The sequence below is a fragment of the Phallusia mammillata genome, chromosome 3, assembly GCF_965637545.1.
Source record: "Phallusia mammillata chromosome 3, kaPhaMamm4.hap1.1, whole genome shotgun sequence".
NCBI lineage: Eukaryota > Metazoa > Chordata > Ascidiacea > Phlebobranchia > Ascidiidae > Phallusia > Phallusia mammillata.
The window spans coordinates 20,432,881-20,453,100 of record NC_137254.1 but is presented as its reverse complement, the minus strand read 5'-3'; the positions used below and the strand labels follow the sequence as shown (position 1 = coordinate 20,453,100).

Genomic DNA, 20,220 nt, shown 5'->3' with positions numbered 1-20,220 from the left:
GATTTTTTGTAATCATTTATGATATATAGCCTGTAACATGACATGCTGCACAACTTATCAGCTCTGGGGTTGCTGTTTTTTATTTTTTGAATGCACCATCTGTTATAATGGGATCACCAATAATGGTAATGTATCTGACAATAAATTCAGGATATCTGTATGAACTTGGCTTGTGCAGTTGTTGCCTTTATTCCTGTTTTGAAAGAAAAAATTTAAGTGTTAGTGTTACGGAATTATTTCGGCAGCTCTGGGAATTAATAAAAGATCTTTCGAGTGGCGATATACTTCCCTAATTCGGAAACGGCCCGAACCCTGCAATGACGGCTCACCATTAAGCCCGAGAGAAACCACAAGTTGGTTTCACTATTGAGCGTCTTGTCTATGTAAAACGATAAAAGACATATTTGCATAAAACAACTCGTGCTTCCGATATCGACAAGTTCCACTTAATTCAAAGTAAACGACAGTACAACACAACACGAAAGCATACGATGTAACTCGCACGGCGCCCAGAGAAAGACTGACCATCACGTGACGACCAAAGGCACATCCGGGTCACGAAACAAGCAATCAAGCGTACATTAGTGACTGGGAAGGGGCGATCATAGAAACGAAGAAAAAGATTGTACACTGTAAAACAAATAAGTGAATAGTGTCTGGTAAAACAAGGTATTTGGCCAAAAAGTGAAAATATAAGTGACAAAGCAAAGCAAATAAACTCAATAATAACAGAGTAATAAATGTCATTGGTTACGATACACAATGCACAATATTCCAAACGAAACGATTATAAGTCCACGTAGGTTTAGAAAGTATAGGAATCGAATAGTGCATATTTAACAAAACGTGAAAGTGCTATTAATTCGCCACATTTTTGAAAACTATGGTGTAGGCGTGGAATGGAAATAAAACAAATATCTCATTATTCTGACTGAAATAGTACATAAAAAGGCATCTCATTTGGGCAGTTATACTTGTCCACCCTAACTGCTGTAAGGTCTTAAAAGCATTTATGCACATGTATCTCTTGCAGATATTGGAATTTAGAGTTTTTAATTTGAGAATTAACAACATTTCAACAAAAATTTATTCCAGTTTGGTTGCAAACTAAAAAGGGTAGTTTAAATGTTATAAAACAAAAATTAGCGTATTATATTTACGGTTTGTAGTATACAAGCAAAATAATTTTGAACCTACTACAACCAGCTTTTAAACAGCCACGTTTTACTTCCAAGACTTTGGTGACAATCAAAAACAGCAGTTTGGATCAGCACAAGGTGATGCTAAATAAAGTATCACATTCTCTTGTGTGAAGGAAACAGCCATTCTTGTTGGAATTATGTCTTAAATATAAAAACGCTCGTAAACTACTTATATTGCACACACAAAAAAAACGTTTATTACCACTCAGTAATGATTTATTTCAACAATAACTTAATAACGTTTTCCCAGGACACCTGCACCTAATACACCTCACAGTCAATCTAAGCATATTTATTGGTTATTACACACTGGAATACATTGCTCTCAACAAAATACTGATCATATATGCAAAAATCGCTATAAAATTGCTTAAAACAAGATTTATCGACATTTTTCCACTCGCTCTCCATTGCCCGCAATGCATTTTGGGGGCATTCTTAAGCAGCCGCCATTACGCTTCAAATTGCTTCAAAAATCACCTAATCGTTCAATGGAGTCCAGTGTTTATAGAGATCAGTGTTCGTTATCCATGGTAAGTTTTCAATGGTATTACACTTCCAAGTTTAACAAAATGCTTAACTGAATCGATGAATCTGGTATTGTGACTGTGGGGTCAAACACTTGTTACTTGCACTTGCGTGCTCACCGAATACTTGCGTCTGTACTCAAATTTCAAGAAAACGTTTTAAAAAACATGAGGCAGATAATTCGAGTCTTCAGTTGCAAACGAAGGTTGTTTGGGAAAAAATCACAAAAATGGTGAACGCGAATTGACAGTTTTAGTCGGTGCTATATGCAAGTCTGCCAGTGCTCATAGCTAACATAGCTGTCAATTGGCAATAAGAAACCTGTATTACTCGTTTCGTTAACCAAACTTGACAAAGGGATTTGGTCATGTGGAAATTTTGCCGATTTTTTTTCAAGGCCAATTATCCGTTGAAATCTGATAACCTCGGCACTTTACAGTGCGCAGCGGTTGATTGAGCAAAGTAACTATAGTGTTTACGGTTCACTAGCTTTGGTCGACTTGCTTTTTACGTAAAACTAGCCTGTGTAACGTAAAACTAGCCTAGTGCAAACTGCGTCGGCAGAATTTTCGCACGACAGAATTTCGAATAACCTTTTGTTCAAGTTTGGTAAACGAAAATCCTAACATAGGTTAGCGTTTTGTTTGACAACTGTCTTAGATACGAACAGTGGCAGACTTTCATCATGCGTCGGAGTGCAAACTTTCTTTCATTTCTTACATTGTGGTAAGTTTTTCTTTTCATAATATTTATTGAAAATAATGAACAAGCGTTTCTTCCACCAGGTTGCATATTTCACAAATTTGTCATATTTTGTTCTGGGCTGTTTAAACAAAATAAATAATTGATTGATTTTCTTTCAACTGGTGTGATGATGCACAAAATACTAGTTGTTTTTCAAGAACTTGTGATTTTTACTGACGTTTCGCCCACCAGAACGGTAGAGCTTCTTCTTCTTTACATTGAAGTGAAATAAGAGAGCACACAAGCATAAAAAGAACAGCGGGATACGATAAAATAATTACATAAGAACAAAGGCTATCCGTGAAGAGAAACAGTTGCACCAAAATGTAACAATGCATTTATTAATGTCCTATAGTTGCTGGGGAATTTAGACGTAATATGTCGCGAAAAGCAAGGCTTAGGTTTTTGCCATCATTGCGATTAAAGACATTCGAATTTGAATTTATCGGGCAACTTTCAAAGACCAACCTCTTCGGCCAATTGAATTCAGACAGATGTTAGATATAGTTATGTAAATGTGCCATCCGTTTCGTTTATAACCCCAGTATTTACGCTGCAAGCCCCCAAAGTATAAAACGTGACAGAGCAGCACCAACAAAGGTTTCTGTGGTGTTATAAAGGCAGCCAGACATATGTTACTTTTTTTTTGTCGGCTGGATGGTGGACGTTTTTGCAATTGGCGGTTAGAGGCAGATTATATTTAACTAATTTGGTAAGCTTTAGAGTTGTTTGAGCTGCGTGGTTCTATAAAACCATTTTATGGTTAAGGTATATAGTTAAGGTTTACATGTAGATTTGCTGCGTTAATGTTTTTTTTTTTTTTTACTTGTAGAAGGGTGGAAACAGTAACTCGAACTTTTGTACAGTTTAGTACGCAGCAGGCGTTAAGTTTCGTACATAGGCACTCCCCAGTGTTTTTTTGTACTTTTGTTTTTCTCTCGCTCTTTCTGACAAATAGAAAGTAGGCCGCCAATGCCCCCTGTTTGCTTTTGTTAACTCTTTTTTGGTAACTTTGTGTGGTTGATAATTTATAGCAGCTTAACTCTCCTTTGAAGGAGTTTAATGTGACCCGCTACATGAAATGAGTTTGACACCCTGAACTTTTTGGGGTTCGACGAAAGCGTGGAGAATATTGCAAGAGTTCAGTGCAATAAAAAGATTAAAAACCCCTGGTCCAGGGTGTATCTAAGTGCCTAAAACGAATCTTGAACGATGCTACAGTGGCAATAAACCTCTACAAAGTATTAGGCATGTTACCAAAACCAAAAGATACCATGATACCACAACACCGTACAAATCTTTTGTCGAAAATAGAAATTGACCAGCATGAATCCACAGGTGGATGAATGATATATTCAAGCGAGGATATTCTAAAAATCTGGAAACTGAAGACCTGTATGAATTGGAAGAATCTGATACTTCTTTTCCAATTTGTGAAAACCTCGAAAGGTTTATAATTCTTAAATCAAAGTTGTTTTTGCTTTTAAGTTGAATTTATCCTGCTGCTTTGTTTAGGAAATGGAAGCTCGAGCTTTCGGAATACAATGTCAGCGGAAAAAAGCCAAGTTTGATCCGAGCCGTTTGGAAAACTTATGGCTTCAAATATTGTTTGTGTGGAATCCTTGCTTTTGGGTCGGTTAGTAAAAATATCCAAATTAAACCAAGACAGAAGACTGGCAAGTTTTTTTTTGCATAAAAGCTACACAGCATTGAGAGACTTTTAGGTCAGAAGCCCGGCACGAATCGAATATTTCTTAGAACATAAAAAACTAGGGCGCAATTGTGGCAAAGTTAAAATTTGGGGCCTGAGTTTTTTTAAATGCCCACTCAAGACCCAAAAAGTCAAATTTTAAACGATAATCGATTTAGACCCAATAGACGTAAGCCTGTCCCATCAAAACAAGTTTAGGGGCAATAATAATAAAAAACTTACAGCTTTACTAAATAAAAACAAATGGTATATTTAAATGAGAAATCTTCTTTGTTTTGAAGGAAGCGCTTATTGCCAGTGCACCATTGCTAATTGGAGGTATCTTGCAATATTTTGAGGGTGAAGGAACAATAGCTAATGCGTATTGGTCAGCTGCTGGCATTACTGGCATAGTGATACTGGCACATGCTTTCTCCCGTCAGGTATTTCACTACTTCACAGATATTATCGGTTGTCATTTGAGGGTAGCTGCAACCACTCTTATGTACAAAAAGGTAATATATACATTGATCATAATCAATCACCAAGGCCGCAAAAAATTAAAACATTTCAAAATCATTTTAAACCAGAACCGATCTAACGTACCTGCAGCTAACAAGGCCCATTAAAAAACTATTGCGTATAACTGAAAAAACATTTAACCATTCCAGGCCAAATTCGGCATGATTGTTGCAGAGGTTGATATTAAACATCCATTAAATTTTGAAGACGTTTGCAAGTTTTGTTTTTGTAGGATAACAGTTTAAAAAAAATTAAAACTTGGGCCTTAATACAAACCTATGTTGTTAATAAAGCCCAACATTTTCATGTTTTTAAAAATAGTGTAGAAACCATTCAAACTCATTTATACTTTGCTTCGGTCAAATAAAAGTTCAAACAAGCAACGTTATTAACTCATATTACATATATACTGTTAACTAAGACATATAACTGTTAATCTGAAGGTACTAAAACAAAGAATAAACGACCCCTTGACGTTTGATAACCAAAAATATTAAATGAAAGATTACTTCCACCAACATCTTTTTCGGACTTTTTATCTCCCTAAGAAAGCAAAAAAGCAAATTTTGTGCATATCAGTCGCCTTTATTATAAAAGACACTTGAGAAAATGACAAAAAATCGTTGGGCCTTATTGCAAGCAATGGCTGACAAACAAAACCGTAATAAAATTTATTTGAAGTATTCTTTTTTCCAGATCGTATAATGCTCCAATTAAACTAAAATGACCCCATTACTAATATGTCCTAATAAGTTTTCATTTCGACAACACAATCTTTTCATTTTTGTTACCAATTTTAACAAAAAATAACAAAAAGTCAAAAATAAACACTTCTTAATTTGGATTGGTCATCATAACAATTACATATGACTTTCAGGTCCAAAACTTTGTAAATCATTTTGAGTACAAATATATTTTAAAATTACATCAAAACGGAAGCATTTTTTCTGGCACATAAAAAAATATTAGCAGTGGGCCTTATTACCTTCCGGGCCTATATACCTTCTGGTACCTTAAATGTAAGCTCAGATTAGATTTTCAAATAAGGGACCGGACGGTATATACGCCACGAGGATAATATTTATTAATGTGCAAGAAAAAAAAAAATTTCCGTTTTTATCTAATTTCAAAAATATTTATATTTGTACTTGCAATGATTTACCAAGTTTTTGGCCTGTTTGTACTGTATTATAGTTACCACGCAGATTTACCAGTTTTATAATTAGTATATTTGTTGTTGCATGTTCTAAAGTTATTGACATCGCTTGTTTGAACAATTTATTGACCGAAGAAAAGTAGAAAAGAGTCTAAATGGTTTCTGTAGACTTTTTATAAGGCATAAAAATATTGGGCTTTATTCGCAGCAAAACCCAAATTGTACATTTCTTGAACTGATTCCCCACAAATTCCCCACAAAAACGAATCTTGCAAACTTAAGTTTAAAGGATGTTTAACATTAACTTGTCAGTTATGCGCAATTGGTTTTAAGAGGCTTTGTCACCTGCAGACACCTTAATTGTTTTGACATCTTGATGATGACATGCTACTAAAAGAAGAAATAACTCATCTTTTTTCAGACACTGCGGCTCAGTCAAAAAGCATTATCTACAACAACGACTGGAAAAATTGTCAATCTTGGGGCAACTGACGTCATACCATTCGATCATGTAAGAATAGATTCCAGTTTAAATTTCTTGCTACATTGTAAACTATTTTTGTTTCAGCTATTTAAAGTCGCTCATTATGCTTGGATTGGTTTATTGTTGATAATATACATAACATTCCTGATCTGGCGGGAGATTGGAATTTCATCATTGGTAGCCCTGGGTCTTGGAGTGATTGTAGTGATCAGCCAGGGCATTGTTGGAAGACTGTTTGGGAAAATATGGTAAAGAATAGTAAAAGTTATCTTGTCCAAGTTTGTGCCTAATGTGATTTATTCGTATTTACTAATTTATTAGTATTACTATCAAATATAACATATGGTATTGAGGTGATTACATTTTAAGCTAGTGAAATTTTCAATTTCTAAATCTGTTTGGCATTTAAGTAAACAACGCTGTTTACAGGGGGAAAACAGCATTGTGCACAGATAAAAGAGTACGTATGATGAGTGAAATATTGTCAGCAATGAGGCTTGTAAAAGTCTATGCCTGGGAAAAACCGTACGAAAATATGATATCAAAAAAACGAAGGTAATCCAAATGAGTTTGCCAAAAGTCTCTAATAAAGCTTGAATCTGGCTTAAATAAAGTATAAGATGTACTTTTATGAGCACAATTGTAAATCTTGTATCTCTAACTTTACCAAATGATTTGTTTAGCCAGGAAATAAAGATGGTGCTACAGACCTCCCGTTTAAAAGCCTACTATACTGCTATGGCGTATGTCACGCCACGCCTCTTGATTTTTGCTGCTCTTGCAACATTTGTTTCTCTCGGTGGTCAGCTAAGTTTTTTAAAGGTTAGTAACAAATATGAAAGCATGGGGCCAATAATAATAATAATAATAATAATAATAATAATAATAATAATAATAATAATAATAATAATAATAATAATAATAATAATAATAATAATAATAATAATAATAATAATAATAATAATAATAATAATAATAATAATAATAATAATAATAATAATAATAATAATAATAATAATAATAATAATAATAATAATAATAAAAATAACAATAATAACAATAATAATAATAATAATAATAATAATAATAATAATAATAATAATAATAATAATAATAATAATAATAATAATAATAATAATAATAATAATAATAATAATAATAATAATAATAATAATAATAATAATAATAATAATAATAATAATAATAATAATAATAATAATAATAATAATAATAATAATAATAATAATAATAATAATAATAATAATAATAATAATAATAATAATAATAATAATAATAATAATAATCGATCGCTTTCATGGTAGCAGCATATTTAGTAGCAAATACCACGTAAGGTAGATTTGCTAGTCTAATCCGTATAAGCCTACTTTATATTTTGAATCAAACCTTGTTTTTTTATTTGCCGTTTGAGCATAACATAATAGCCTACAACCTTCTTCAATATTAACAGTTACGATCCATCTCCAGGTGTTTACAACTGTATCGCTGATTAATACCTTTATTTACCCTTTGGAGATTTCTTTATATGGAGTTGAGAGGATTGCCGAGTCACAAGTCAGCTTGAGGCGAATCGAAGTACGTTTTTGGATGCTTAATGCACACATTCATACATTGTCTATTTCATTTTTTACGATGTAGAACTTTTTATTGATGGACGAAAAGAAACCCGTATTTAGTAAAAAAGAAGATGAAGAAAGTCAACCCAGCCTGGTTTTGGAATCATTTAGCGCAGATTGGGATGACTCCAATGAGGCGCACGTCAACGATGTTAGTAACCAGGATTAAAGTTTTTGAAATACTTTACTTTAATGTAGAAAATATGTGTTTTCCAGGATATACGAACGTTAGATTACGTCTCAGTCGATTACAAGTCAATTCAAACATTTTACTCTTAGTATTCAAGTCAGGTTAAATCTCTCTTGCTCATAAATATAGCTTGTTCGTGCATTTTTTTCCTCGCAACCAAACTGTATGCCTGATTGTGGCCTAAAGCCACATAGTGCTGAAGAGTTTGTGAAAGTCTAGTGAGGTTACGACAGCGGTTCTCAAACTGGGGTCCGCGGTCATTTAGGGGTCCTTAAAGCATTTTTTCGGGGACCGAGAAAAGGTAGAAGTACTTCTATAATCTTATTTGGCGTCAGTTTGTGCCACTGAATAAGTGTAAATCAAAGTAGAATAAAGGATCGACTGTCTAAAGATGGATAGAATTATTTTAACATCGTAGCACATCAGTTACGACGTATTATAACTATTTATAATGACAACATAGTTCAAACATATTTGGATTTTTTAGTCTTCGCTGCTGAATGCGATTCTTGGCGAGCTTCCACTTAAATCCGGGCACATGAAAGCAAATGGGACTATTGCTTACGCGAGTCAAATACCTTGGGTATTTTCTGGAACAATTTTGGAAAATATTTTGTTTGGAGAAAAATATGAGAAGGAGCGTTACGATCAAGTCATCTATGCCTGCGCTCTTACAGAGGTAGTTTTTTGTTTCCAAATGTTTGTTTGTTCGGCTCAGTGGTTACCTTCACAACTATTTAAAGCTACATTTTTAGCAGAACTTTAGTGCATTATTTATTTAATGTCGTATTTCGTTTTCTTTGCTACTGTCTATTGATGTAAAAATATAGTGAACAAAAAGTTTTTAAGTTTAAGTTCAATTTAATCAACGCATTCCTTGCTTTTCACTTTTGAGTGTTTCGAAACATAAAATGTTCCATCTAGGCCTAGGGCTTCTGCATGTAGAAACAAATATGGTAACAAATGTCGGGTAAATGTAAGTAAAACGTGAAACTGTTACAAAACGTATAATAAAAAATTAAAATCAAACGTAAATAAATTGGATTTAATTTGCGAAAATTCTAGTGTTTCTTGTTAAGGATTTGGAATCATTGGAGCACGGAAGCGATACATTGGTGGGTGAAAGAGGGGTTACACTTAGTGGGGGACAAAAAGCCAGGGTCAATCTGGCGCGCGCAGCCTACAGACGAAACACAGATATCGTTTTGTTGGATGATCCCTTGAGTGCAGTTGACGCAAAAGTTGCAGAACAGATATTTGAAAAGTGTATTTGTGGCATTTTTAAACACAAGGTAGGTGCACTCCAACACGATGTTGTTTATTAAACATCTTAATTGAAACTACATGATAATTCACAGTGAGCTTCTCTCACATAACGCTTTAAAATACGGTGTAGCCACAGTGCGTTAAGTCTTGATGCGCCTATTGCGAGCCCACGTTTTTGCGCTCCGTGAATGTGCCCAGCTTGTTTCGACTTGAGAACTTAACTTGGCTCGTTAAATATTTGACTGAATGGCGAAATAGTCATGCAAATACTTGGTGCCTATACGAAACTTAAATATTTAAATGATTTTGTCTAATTGCTTATATCACATTTTTCCGTAGATAACTTTGTTGGTTACACACCAGCTTTTCTGTCTTCGTGATGTCGACAACATTCTGATATTGAACGAGGTTAGCTGAACAAAAATTGCCACGACGCGTTATAATGAAACTAAAAAGATAATTTTAGGGTGAAGTGGAACAAATTGGAAGTTATGACAAACTTTATGCAAAAGGAATAGACATCGGCATTTTGATGAAGCGTGTAGATGTCGTACCTGCTTTAAATAACTACACTGGTAAAACATTCTAAGTCCATACGTTGTACGATAGTAAGTGTGCAGTTGACTTTTTTTTAATTAAATACATCCAAAAGGATGCTCTGCATGTTTTTAATCCCACAAAAATTTCATGTTTTGGTTGTATAGAATAAGTTATAATAACGTGAGTTTATAAAGGTGCTCACCCCGCACAGGAAACAACTGTAGCTGCCCGATGTTCTGACACCCACTGTGAGTCAGATGATTCGAAACTCGGAGATAACAGCAAGGTAGGGTTTATGTTTTAGTGTAATTTTTTGCATGATTATTGAGATTTTATAATTGACTTGGATTTGTAAGAAAACCGTTTTTGGTGCAACACAAAGTGAAGAAATGAAAGCTCAAGGAAGCATTGGTTGGAAATCATACTATAACTATTTGGCAAGCAACAAACCCGCCTTTTTACTTTGGATTTTGCTATTTTCATGCAGCCATGTGACTTACGTGCTATGTGATTGGTGGATTTCAACATGGTAGGTGAACTAACACATTACTTTGGCAAAGTTGTACAAAAATACAAAAAATAAATTCTGTAAAGGGTGACCGAATTTACATTGTTTCATTCATCTCGGACTTTGGTGGCAGTCAACGAATCATTGTCCACGAATTCAACAACCTCGTTGCCTTTGTCAAATGTTACAGACTCGCGTGTCAATATTGGTACATGTTTTACAAACAGTTATTATGTTTACGTGTTGGCTTGTAAGTAAACAACATTGGCTATTGTTAGTTTTTTACAAACATACAAATTCTACCTTTTTACTAGGTTTAACTGTTGGTTTTACGGTGTGTATGTTCAGCAACACGGCTGTGGAATTGCAAAACTTGGTTAAATCTGGAAGGCGCATGCATAATAAAATGCTCAAGGCAATTTTGTTAGCACCAATTCGATTTTTTGACACCCACCCAGTTGGTAAGTTATTTCTGACATCTTTGAAGTAAGCTTATTATTATTCAAGCCATGTTTTTTACAGGGCGAATTCTTAATCGCTTCTCAAAAGACATGGGCCAGGTTGACCAATTACTGCCCCACCACATGCAACAATTTACTTTTGTATGTTTTTGTTTTTATGTTATGTTACATTTTGCTTCAAAGCATTGTTCCATTTCAGAAGTTTGGCTATGTTGTATCGGTGATTGTAATTTCGATAACATACAACTTTTACGTGGCCTTCGTCGTTCTGCCATTGACGTTGGCGTTCTGGTGGCTTAGACGAATTTACATCAGAACATCATGTGACATCAGGCGCATCGAAGGATGCAGTAAGCAACAAATTGGTTTTAGTGATAAAAATGTTTCATGTGATTCAAAAAAGTAATTTAATAATCATGGTGTCACGTTCCGTTTTCACGGGTACGCTTAAGATTAGTACTGACAATCGGAAGTTCCTTAACAGCTAACGCACGTGCAAGGACTGACCACGATTCGTGGATTTCAAATGCAGGACAACTGTGAACATGAATTTCACCTCTATGTATTACATCATGAGATAAAGTTTCTTTTAAAGCTTGCGTAACAAGACTGGGGTAAAAGACGTTAACTCGCCTAATTGCATACCACAGAATACGTATATTCTTAGTCTAAGATTTTGTACTTTGTTGGAATGTAGTGTGTGTTTTCACACTGCAATAACAACATTGTTTTTTAGGTGTCAATTCAGTGCCAACAATTTGTTTTAATACTTTAGACAGGAGTCCAGTGTTCTCGCATCTTTCTTCCACCCTGCAAGGACTGGCCACGATTCGTGGATTTCAAATGCAGGAACACTTTGAACAAGAATTTTACCGCTTGCAAGATGCTCACAGTCGTAAGTACCCGAAAGCTTAAGGGCGAACGACCTCTCAGTCGAGTATATATAGAATTCGGATTTCTTAGATTTTTTATTAGTTTCTTATTTCACTGACCCACCTCAAACAAATCTAGTAGCTGGACGAATAAGATAGCTTGTTTTGTATACAATCACGTTTCTTATATACACACACGGATAAACCGTTTTTTTCATTTTAGGAGCGTGGTTATCTTTTGTCGCTGGTGCAAGATGGTTTGCAATGAGACTTGACCTACTTAATGCAATATTTGGTGGTTGTGTAATTTTCCTCATTCTGCTGACAATCCCTGTTGCAGGAGCTAGCGTGGGGCAAGTGGGACTTACAATTGTTTATGTCCTGCATTTGGGATCGGCATTTCAATGGTGTTTAAAAATGACCACCGAAGTTGAAAATCAGGTAGCTAGACATTTTGGACAAACTTCGTAAGCTGCGTTTAATTTTCTACTTTCTACTTTAATTTATGTTTCCACTTTCTAACATTTTTTTGATTTTACAACGCAAAACTACCAAAAAGCTAATGCATTTCAAATTTATCTGCATTCAAACTTAACATAGATTAGCGATATTTTGAGAATAACAAGTTACTGCTAGGGTAGTGTTTACAAAATGTGCACAAATATCGCAGTTTAGGTTTTTAGACAACATAATGACCAAAATCATAACACACTATAGTGACATAAAGCCGCAACCGCGTCACTCGTCCAAATGCATTTCTATAAATGTATGTTTCTGTAGATGACGTCAGTTGAACGAATTGAGCAATATTCTAAAATTCCTCCCGAGGCCCCACATTATATTCCCAACTCTCAACCGCCAAAAACGTGGCCCACGAACGGAAAAATAACTTTTGAAAATTTCAGCTTTGCTCATTTCGATGAAGGACCACTGGTGCTACATGACATATCAGCACAAATTGCTGCTAATGAAAAGGTCAGGTTATGTAAATGTTACTTCAGGCCCTCATGTAAGACATTCAATTAAAACAACCCATACTATATGTACTTTCTGGCTTCCGCAGGGTTTAATGTCGGAGTTGTCCTTCTAACCGAACTTTTCGTATTGTGTTTTTATGTGTTTGAATACTGGTTAAAGTTAAGACTAAATTCAAAATTCCACACTTGATTTTGTCGCAATTTAACTTTCTTTTCTGCAACACGAATGCGCACAGGATACTTTTTGTTTGCTGGTAAATTTGTCTTTTGGAGCTAATAGAAAGTTAAAACAAAATTCGATGCAGATTCGACAAAATATTGTTGGTTTCGTGCCGAAACTGAAAGGTCGTCTGCGGTCAGAGCAAATATTTAGTTTTGTTCAGGTTGGTATTGTCGGACGAACTGGAGCTGGAAAAAGCTCTTTACTTTCCTGTTTGTTTCGACTGAATGAATTAAGCAGTGGAAAAATATATATTGATGACGTAGATATCTCCCAAATCGGACTAAACGCTCTGCGCTCATCTATTTCTTCTATTCCACAGGTACGTTTGTTTGAAATTCTCATTATTTGTTTGTGTTTATCGGCTCTTTTAAGGATCCCATGTTGTTTGCTGGAACTCTGAGAATCAATCTTGACCCATTTTCGTTTTACGAAGACGAAGAAATATGGAATGCTCTCAAAAAGGTATGCTAACACATTAAATGTGTTTCTTTAAACAAGAAAATAGCTCTAATTTTGCTAAGGTCTGAGTGCAGAACAAAATTAGTATCAAATTCATAAAATTGTTGTTTAGGTTGAAATGGAAGAAACCATCGGATCTTTTCCATCCAAATTAACCATGGAGGTTACTGAGGGCGGATCAAATTTTAGCGTTGGCCAGCGACAACTCCTTTGTCTTGCTCGAGCAATTCTTAAACGAAACAAAATTCTTGTTATCGACGAAGCGACAGCTAACGTGGACACTAGGTGTGAAAAAATGTTACAAAAATACCGCATTTTTTGTGGTTTTGGATCATTTTGTTGTTGTAGGACTGATCAGCTTATCCAAAATTCAATTCGCGAGACGTTTCAAGATTGCACAGTTATTACAGTGGCGCATCGAATCAACACAATTATTGATTGCGACCGGGTCATGGTAAGTTTTGTTATTTCAACAATTCCCAGGATTCAACATGTATCATGTATCTTTAGGTGTTAGCGAAGGGACGAATAGTTGAATTTGACCAACCAAGCAAACTTTTGTTGAACAAAGACAGCGAGTTTAGCAAGATGAAGCAAGCAATTTAACTATACTCTCGCACTTTTTCCAAATATGCTTCGTTGGGGTTAGGTTCAGCATCTATAAAAAACTTATTGGATTGTGTTCGTAAACTTTTTTTCCAGTTGGATTGTGTTAGTAACTAGATTTTTTCCCGCATGTTTCAAATTGTGAAATATTGCTGTGAAAGTGCTCTTTCCCAAATGTTTGATTATTTTTCTTTCAAGCGCCCAACAACGTTGGCGAGTATTTTAGTGAATCGCTATGTTTTCTGTCACCAAGCAAACAAAAGTTGTTTTAACATCCGTCGTAGAAAATACAGCCATGTAATTTCACTTTTGTAAAACTTACGTATTTGATTTTAATCTAGTGTTAAAATATTGTGATAGTGAGTTCGTTTATCTGTTGACGGCACCAAAACTATGATCTGCAATCTATATGAACAGTCACTCATCACAAACAGCACCTACAATTTGCACTTATAAGCTAAGGTAAATACACTTTACACAAGCCTTTGTAATTGAAAATCGAAACAAGGCCCATACCACGTCGCGGAACAGATGTTACGAAGCAGGGTTTTTTTGGGAACGTGAAAATCGGAAACATTGAAAAAATAGCAAATCGTCAAAAGGAACAATAAACGCACGTAAGGTTTTAACGCAGCATTCGAATAAACCTGGCTTTTTTTGCTAACAAACAAGGAACTTCAACAATACTAAGCACTGTTACGTTTCAGTACATTTGTTAAAAAACGTGTAGTGGTAAAAACGAGTAGTGGTAACACAGCTTCAGGGTGTGAAAGCAAAATGTTTCCGTTAAATGTGTTTTATAAGATCGTAGGTACTGAAGATTGAGGTACTCTGCCTGGCTAATCTTTCAAAAACGTTTTTATAAAACGAATTGGACAATTTAAACACAGAACACATGTGCAAAAGCGATGTTTAAGTAGTTATTTGCAAATTTTAAAACTGCGATCGTTGGATATAAACATCGTATTTGTAATAAATGAGTCGATTTTAAAATATATAGTTTCCGTTTTAAACTTTGGCGTGCGCTGCTCTCAAGGCTCATCGTATGCTGACGTAGTTGAGAGAGGTATATGTTAAAAAGGTCATTTCGGTTACGAAGCTTGTTTTATTTTGTTAATCTTGCTGTCTTTCTTTGACAAAAGTCGATTGGGTTGGTCAAATTCAACGATGAGCCAATGTAAATTCACAAAAGTAGTCAAATATTTTATGTTATCATACTTGACGCTTCATCAACTGTTTGCAGTCAAATATTTTATGTTATCATACTTGACGCTTCATCAACTGTTCTAACACCGACTGAGTCTTGTACGTAGTAGCATTGCAACATATACAACACTTTATGTCGAGTTTACCGGCAAAACAACATGGTTTTGCTCACATTTTTAAAACAAGACTCACCAGAATGTTACAAATGAGAGAAAGTTGACACTTCTACGCATCTTGGTTGATTAATCAGTTGTGTTGTTTTATACCCCAAACAAACTAGTGAAAAGTCCCACTAACCAAATGCAACGAAAAACCTGTCTATTTACAGCATACAGACAAACGAAAAAGTTTTGCAATACAAAACTGTGTACTCGCGTTTTCTTCAAGTCAATCATTAATTGGCCGCATTCTTAACTTCAACCCTTCCCGGTTGGATGTAGTTAAATGCCCTCTTCCTAAGAACCAAGTTGCTGACTTGGCTAGTTTTACGGTCAAAGCGTTTCGTGAGATATCTTGTAGCACCTGTTTCTTCGCTCGTCAGCAAACACAGTGAAACGTTGTAAAAATGTAACACACTTTCTCAGGAGAAGCAAGTAAGAGAAGCAAGCAAATATTGCACACGTGGTAACATGGCGGGGATGAAAAATTTGCACAGCTTGTGTTTTTATTCTTGTTAAGGTGTAAATGTTGTGTACCACTACCAATAAATGCTAAAAACGTGGTAATAGTATTGCATTTCCATTTTAATTTCATTTATTTACTTCTAAGGCAGTGCTAGTTGACACAGTTATATCAATGCATCATTGTGTTTTTAAGGCATACCACACCAATGGTTCCAAAAATGTTTGTTGCAACCGGTGTCTCAATGCAGCTCACCACAACCATAATTGACATAAAACATGTCGAAAAATCTGAAACAAAGTCTAAGGACCGGCTTGATTCGGTATCACGCCTATAATGGGCCTGGTGTACTATGATTTTTTTCATTTCGATGTTCATAGTTATATGTATTGTGTGTTTCTCTTTGAAGTTACTATTAAAACTCACTGTTGTTTTACTTGTGACGCACAGGTCCGTCGGAAACAGCTCGAACGACTGTACAACGAAGAAAACGTGTTATATTCACCAGCGACCAACCGCCTGAAAAAATGCAACACTTCTACATGTTTAAATGCACTGTGCCAGCATTGAAAAAACGTATTCAATTGCAGGGATGAAACAGACGAAGAGAAAAAGGGGAAATCGTTATAGCTGTTATTGGGCACACGCACAACTGCATTGTTACGTCTCAAACGATAAAACAATTCATGTTCCATCGAGAATATGACGCATTTCTCCCATATGTGACAATTACATTAGTTTGAAAGCAGTTTCGAAGAATGTACCGTTTTTTTGGATTTGTGTGGATAAAATAGCCAGGCAATGGATTAAGCATAATTAAATTTAACCATCGTGTTTTTATGACAAGCAATTAACTGGTATGTATCACATCATTGTGTTTTACTTTCTCTAAATATGTCTATTCAAAGCATTTGAGTCAAGTTTCATTTGAGTTTAGATAGTGTTTTTATTGCCTTCAGGAGTCGTAAATATTTCAAGGTGTAATTACTAGGGCAAGTTTTTATTGCACTAAAAACGTGAGAAAGTTGCACTTAATTTCAACAAAAGTTGCAGTAAAAAGTTGCATTTATGCATACTTCTTGGAGTTAAAATGACTAGCGGGCCGCAGGTGGGACAATCCCTGCCTTAGACTGTCATCTTAACAGATATCAAGGTTATCGCCTTTACTTGCAAAATAACGAATGCACTTTTATATAACACGTTATGCTTGGCTGGGGTTGTTGCAGCTAATCCAGCGGTTCTCAACCAGTGGGCCATGGAAGCATTTTAGGTGGGCCACAGACCAATTTTTAAAAAAGGCTTTTTTGAGACGTTATTTCCATTTGTGTCACTATGCTTAATTTTACAGGAAAAATAAATTAATCTTTTCAAAATAACTTCTATTTTGAGTTTCTGCAACAGTTTATGTTTATGATGTAATAAACTACTTTGTGATTTCAATAATGCCAGATAATAGCAGTGTATCCATTGTTCATCTACTCGGTCTTAACTGGAAGTGCTTGATTAAAAGGGAAAGTACTGTTTTATTATTTGCAGATGCGTGTCTGTTAGGTTCAGTTGCTGTAATACAGTACATCTCAGGAAAGGGATACTGCAAGTATAAATAGTTTACATTTTGCGTTCAGAAACTTTAAGACTTAGCTAAAATGCCAAAAAGAAAGCTTAATGAAAATTACATCGAGTATGGATTTACATCAATTTTTGACAACAATGAAGAAAAAAGGGACAGTGTGTTTTATGTTGTAAAGTTCTTGGTCGTCATTCATTAAGGCCATCAAAACTGAAATTACACCTGGAAAAAGTTCATCCAAAGTACAAGGATAAGGATGAGAACTTTTTTAAACGAAAGGAAGATAGTGTGAAGCGTGAGCGCTTAGATTCAAAAGGAGAATTCCAGCAACATTCCAAAAGCATTGTTAAAGCATCTTATGTAGTCAGTTTTATGATCGCAAAGCAATGCAAACCGCACACAATTGGCGAGACTCTCATTAAACCATGTGCTGCAGAAATGGCTAAAATTCCTCTTTCAAACGATACTGTACAGCGGAGAATTGCTCATTTGTCCTACAATATAAAAGAGCAGGTAATTACAGAAATAAAAAAAATCTCAATTCGGACTGTTCTCAATTCAACTTGATGAAACTACCGACGTTGCCTCTTGCTCTCAGCTCTAGGTGTTTTGCAGATATATGTCAGATACTGACATAAAAAACAACATGCTGTTTTGTTCTGCATTGGAGACCAATACGAGAGCTGTTGACGTGATGGGAAAGTTGACAGCATTTTTTGATAAAGAAGGACTCGAATGGAAAAATGTTTGTGGTATATGCACTGCATTGCATGATACACAGACAAGCCCTTGCATCGAAAACTCTTTCTGGATCTCTTCAAGGTGTTCTGAATACAGTTATCAAGGCGGTAAACTTTGTAAAGAATGAAGCATTAAACACACGCCTATTCAGAAAATTATGCTCTGAAATGAATGCTGAACACTTGAATTTACTTTATTATACTCGGGTCCGTTGGCTGTCGAAGGGTAATGTTTTGGCAAGAGTTTTTGAACTACGAGAAGAATTGAAAGAATTTCTTAACAGGCAAGGAAAAAACGAATTGGAATCTTTTTTTGGTGATTTAAGCTTCATATCAAAACTTGCTTATCTAGTTGATATTTTTGAGCAACTAAACCGCTTAAATCTCAAGCTACAAAGAAGAGATACAACTGTTCTTGACTTTATCGACGCCTTAAATGCGTTTGTGCAAAAGCTTGAAAACTGGAAACGAAAAATTGAGGAAGGAAATTTTGCAATGTTTGAAGCCCTTTCATCTGTGATTGAAGGTAAACTGGACATGAATCTATCGTCTGAAATAGTACAACATCTTCTCAATCTCCGGAAAGAATTTTTGTCCTACTTTCCTGAAATATCTGCTTTAGATTTGGAGCTGGTGAGAAAGCCTTTTGCAATACCAATCGAAAGAGTTGCTGATAATTTGCAAGACGAGCTCATTGACTTGAGGAACGACTATGTCTGTAAAGACATGTTTGAGACTTCATCGATCTGTGAGTTTTGGGCAAAGATGTGTATTTCATACCCACGTATCGGTAAAGAATGCATCAAAGTACTGTTGCCTTTCAACAGTACGTATTTATGTGAAGCAGGCTTTTCCACTTTATTGCTGATGAAAACAAAGACTCGAAGCCGATTAAATGTGGAAGATGGTATGCGTTGTGCGCTCTCTTCAACCCCTCCACAAATTGATGCATTGGTCAATAATGTTCAGCAACAAGCATCCCACTAATCTTAAAGCAATAAATAAACTGTTTGAAATATGTTCTTTTTTGTTGTTCTGAACCTATTTTATAGTCTTTTTTCTTTAATAAAATTTACTGGGCCACAGAATTTTTTGTGTGACGAAAATGGGCCACGAACGAAAAAAGGTTGAGAACCACTGAGCTAACCCATCACATAGATCTTTGTTATGCAAATCAAAGAGAATAAAACCAGACTAGAAATAGTTTTATAGCATGTTTTTTAAATCACTCCTTTACATTTTGCGCAATACTTGTTAAAAGTTGCACGAAAAATAGAAAAAAGTTGCAACATAAAATCCCTACAAACAGCTTATAACATCATACTACATAAATTCTGAGTATTTAGGAAGCTGCCGGAAGCTGTAAAAAAAAGTTGCAAAAACTTGCCCTAGTAATTACTGTTTATAGTTCACTTACCAAGGGTAGTTGGTGACTTTTTTGCCACTGAGCAAAATCAATTTGTCAAAGCAACATTTATTGTTAAAAACACATTTGAGGAAAGAAAACGAATAAAATAGCATAAACTATGAACAAAATAATCAACAAAGTTTCGTTTGGAAAAAAAGCAATATAATTTCATTTACAAATGCTTAGTTGTTCTAAAAGTCTGATTTGAATGTGCTCAGGTATCTTTTGTGCGACTTACAAAGCCTGAAGGGTTTGCATGCAAATCGTTTGGTCGCCTGCTTGGAAGCCGTTTGGGGGAGCTATCGTGCAACGAACATCTCATTCAGCACATACGTCGATTCAGCACAGGGCATTGTACTGCTGCAAAACGGTAAGGCTTGAGCTACAGCTCGGAAAACCTAATTTTTTTACTGCATTCTTCTTTCGCAAAGAGCCGAAAAACGGGAGCTGCAGTAATAATCTGCCATTTTGTAGCCACCAGGAAAACGATGAAAATACGCACAGTCCTGTCCGACTCCGTAGTTGTTTGGTTCCCCTGTAGCGAAGTTTGTGTTTGTGATTGTTCCGCGAACTCCATCGATCCATGTCCAGTTTCCTTCTTGATTCTGGTCGG

At 35.3% G+C, this 20,220-nt stretch overlaps 2 protein-coding genes across 2 annotated transcripts; both read left to right on the top strand.

Annotated features, from left to right (window-relative positions):
* Nucleotides 1-4,667: 4,667 nt before the first annotated feature.
* Nucleotides 4,668-14,166, top strand: LOC145219803 (ATP-binding cassette sub-family C member 4-like). The gene is made up of 22 exons (XM_080087112.1): nt 4,668-4,679; nt 6,264-6,353; nt 6,411-6,574; nt 6,756-6,881; nt 7,010-7,148; nt 7,812-7,919; nt 7,983-8,111; nt 8,638-8,829; nt 9,230-9,442; nt 9,756-9,824; nt 9,883-9,991; nt 10,779-10,925; nt 10,987-11,066; nt 11,125-11,275; nt 11,701-11,820; nt 12,021-12,238; nt 12,578-12,772; nt 13,158-13,316; nt 13,370-13,459; nt 13,569-13,741; nt 13,805-13,910; nt 13,967-14,166. The coding sequence occupies exons 1-22, from the start codon at nt 4,668-4,670 to the stop codon at nt 14,060-14,062; spliced, it is 2,886 nt and encodes a 961-aa protein (XP_079943238.1). The 3' UTR covers nt 14,063-14,166.
* A 4,201-nt stretch (nt 14,167-18,367) lies between these two features.
* On the top strand, nt 18,368-19,186 carry LOC145219802 (zinc finger BED domain-containing protein 5-like). Its single transcript, XM_080087111.1, has one exon. It carries the CDS (start codon nt 18,368-18,370, stop codon nt 19,184-19,186), a length of 819 nt encoding a protein of 272 aa, XP_079943237.1.
* The last annotated feature ends 1,034 nt before the right edge of the window (nt 19,187-20,220 follow it).

Coding starts and splice junctions, on each gene's coding strand:
- LOC145219803 (XM_080087112.1), top strand. Junction 11,276..11,700: donor CAGGCGCATCGAAGGATGCA/GTAAGCAACAAA, acceptor TTAATACTTTAG/ACAGGAGTCCAGTGTTCTCG. Junction 11,821..12,020: donor CTTGCAAGATGCTCACAGTC/GTAAGTACCCGA, acceptor TTTTCATTTTAG/GAGCGTGGTTATCTTTTGTC.
- LOC145219802 (XM_080087111.1), top strand. CDS start 18,368: ATGAATGCTGAACACTTGAATTTACTTTATTATACTCGGGTCCGTTGG.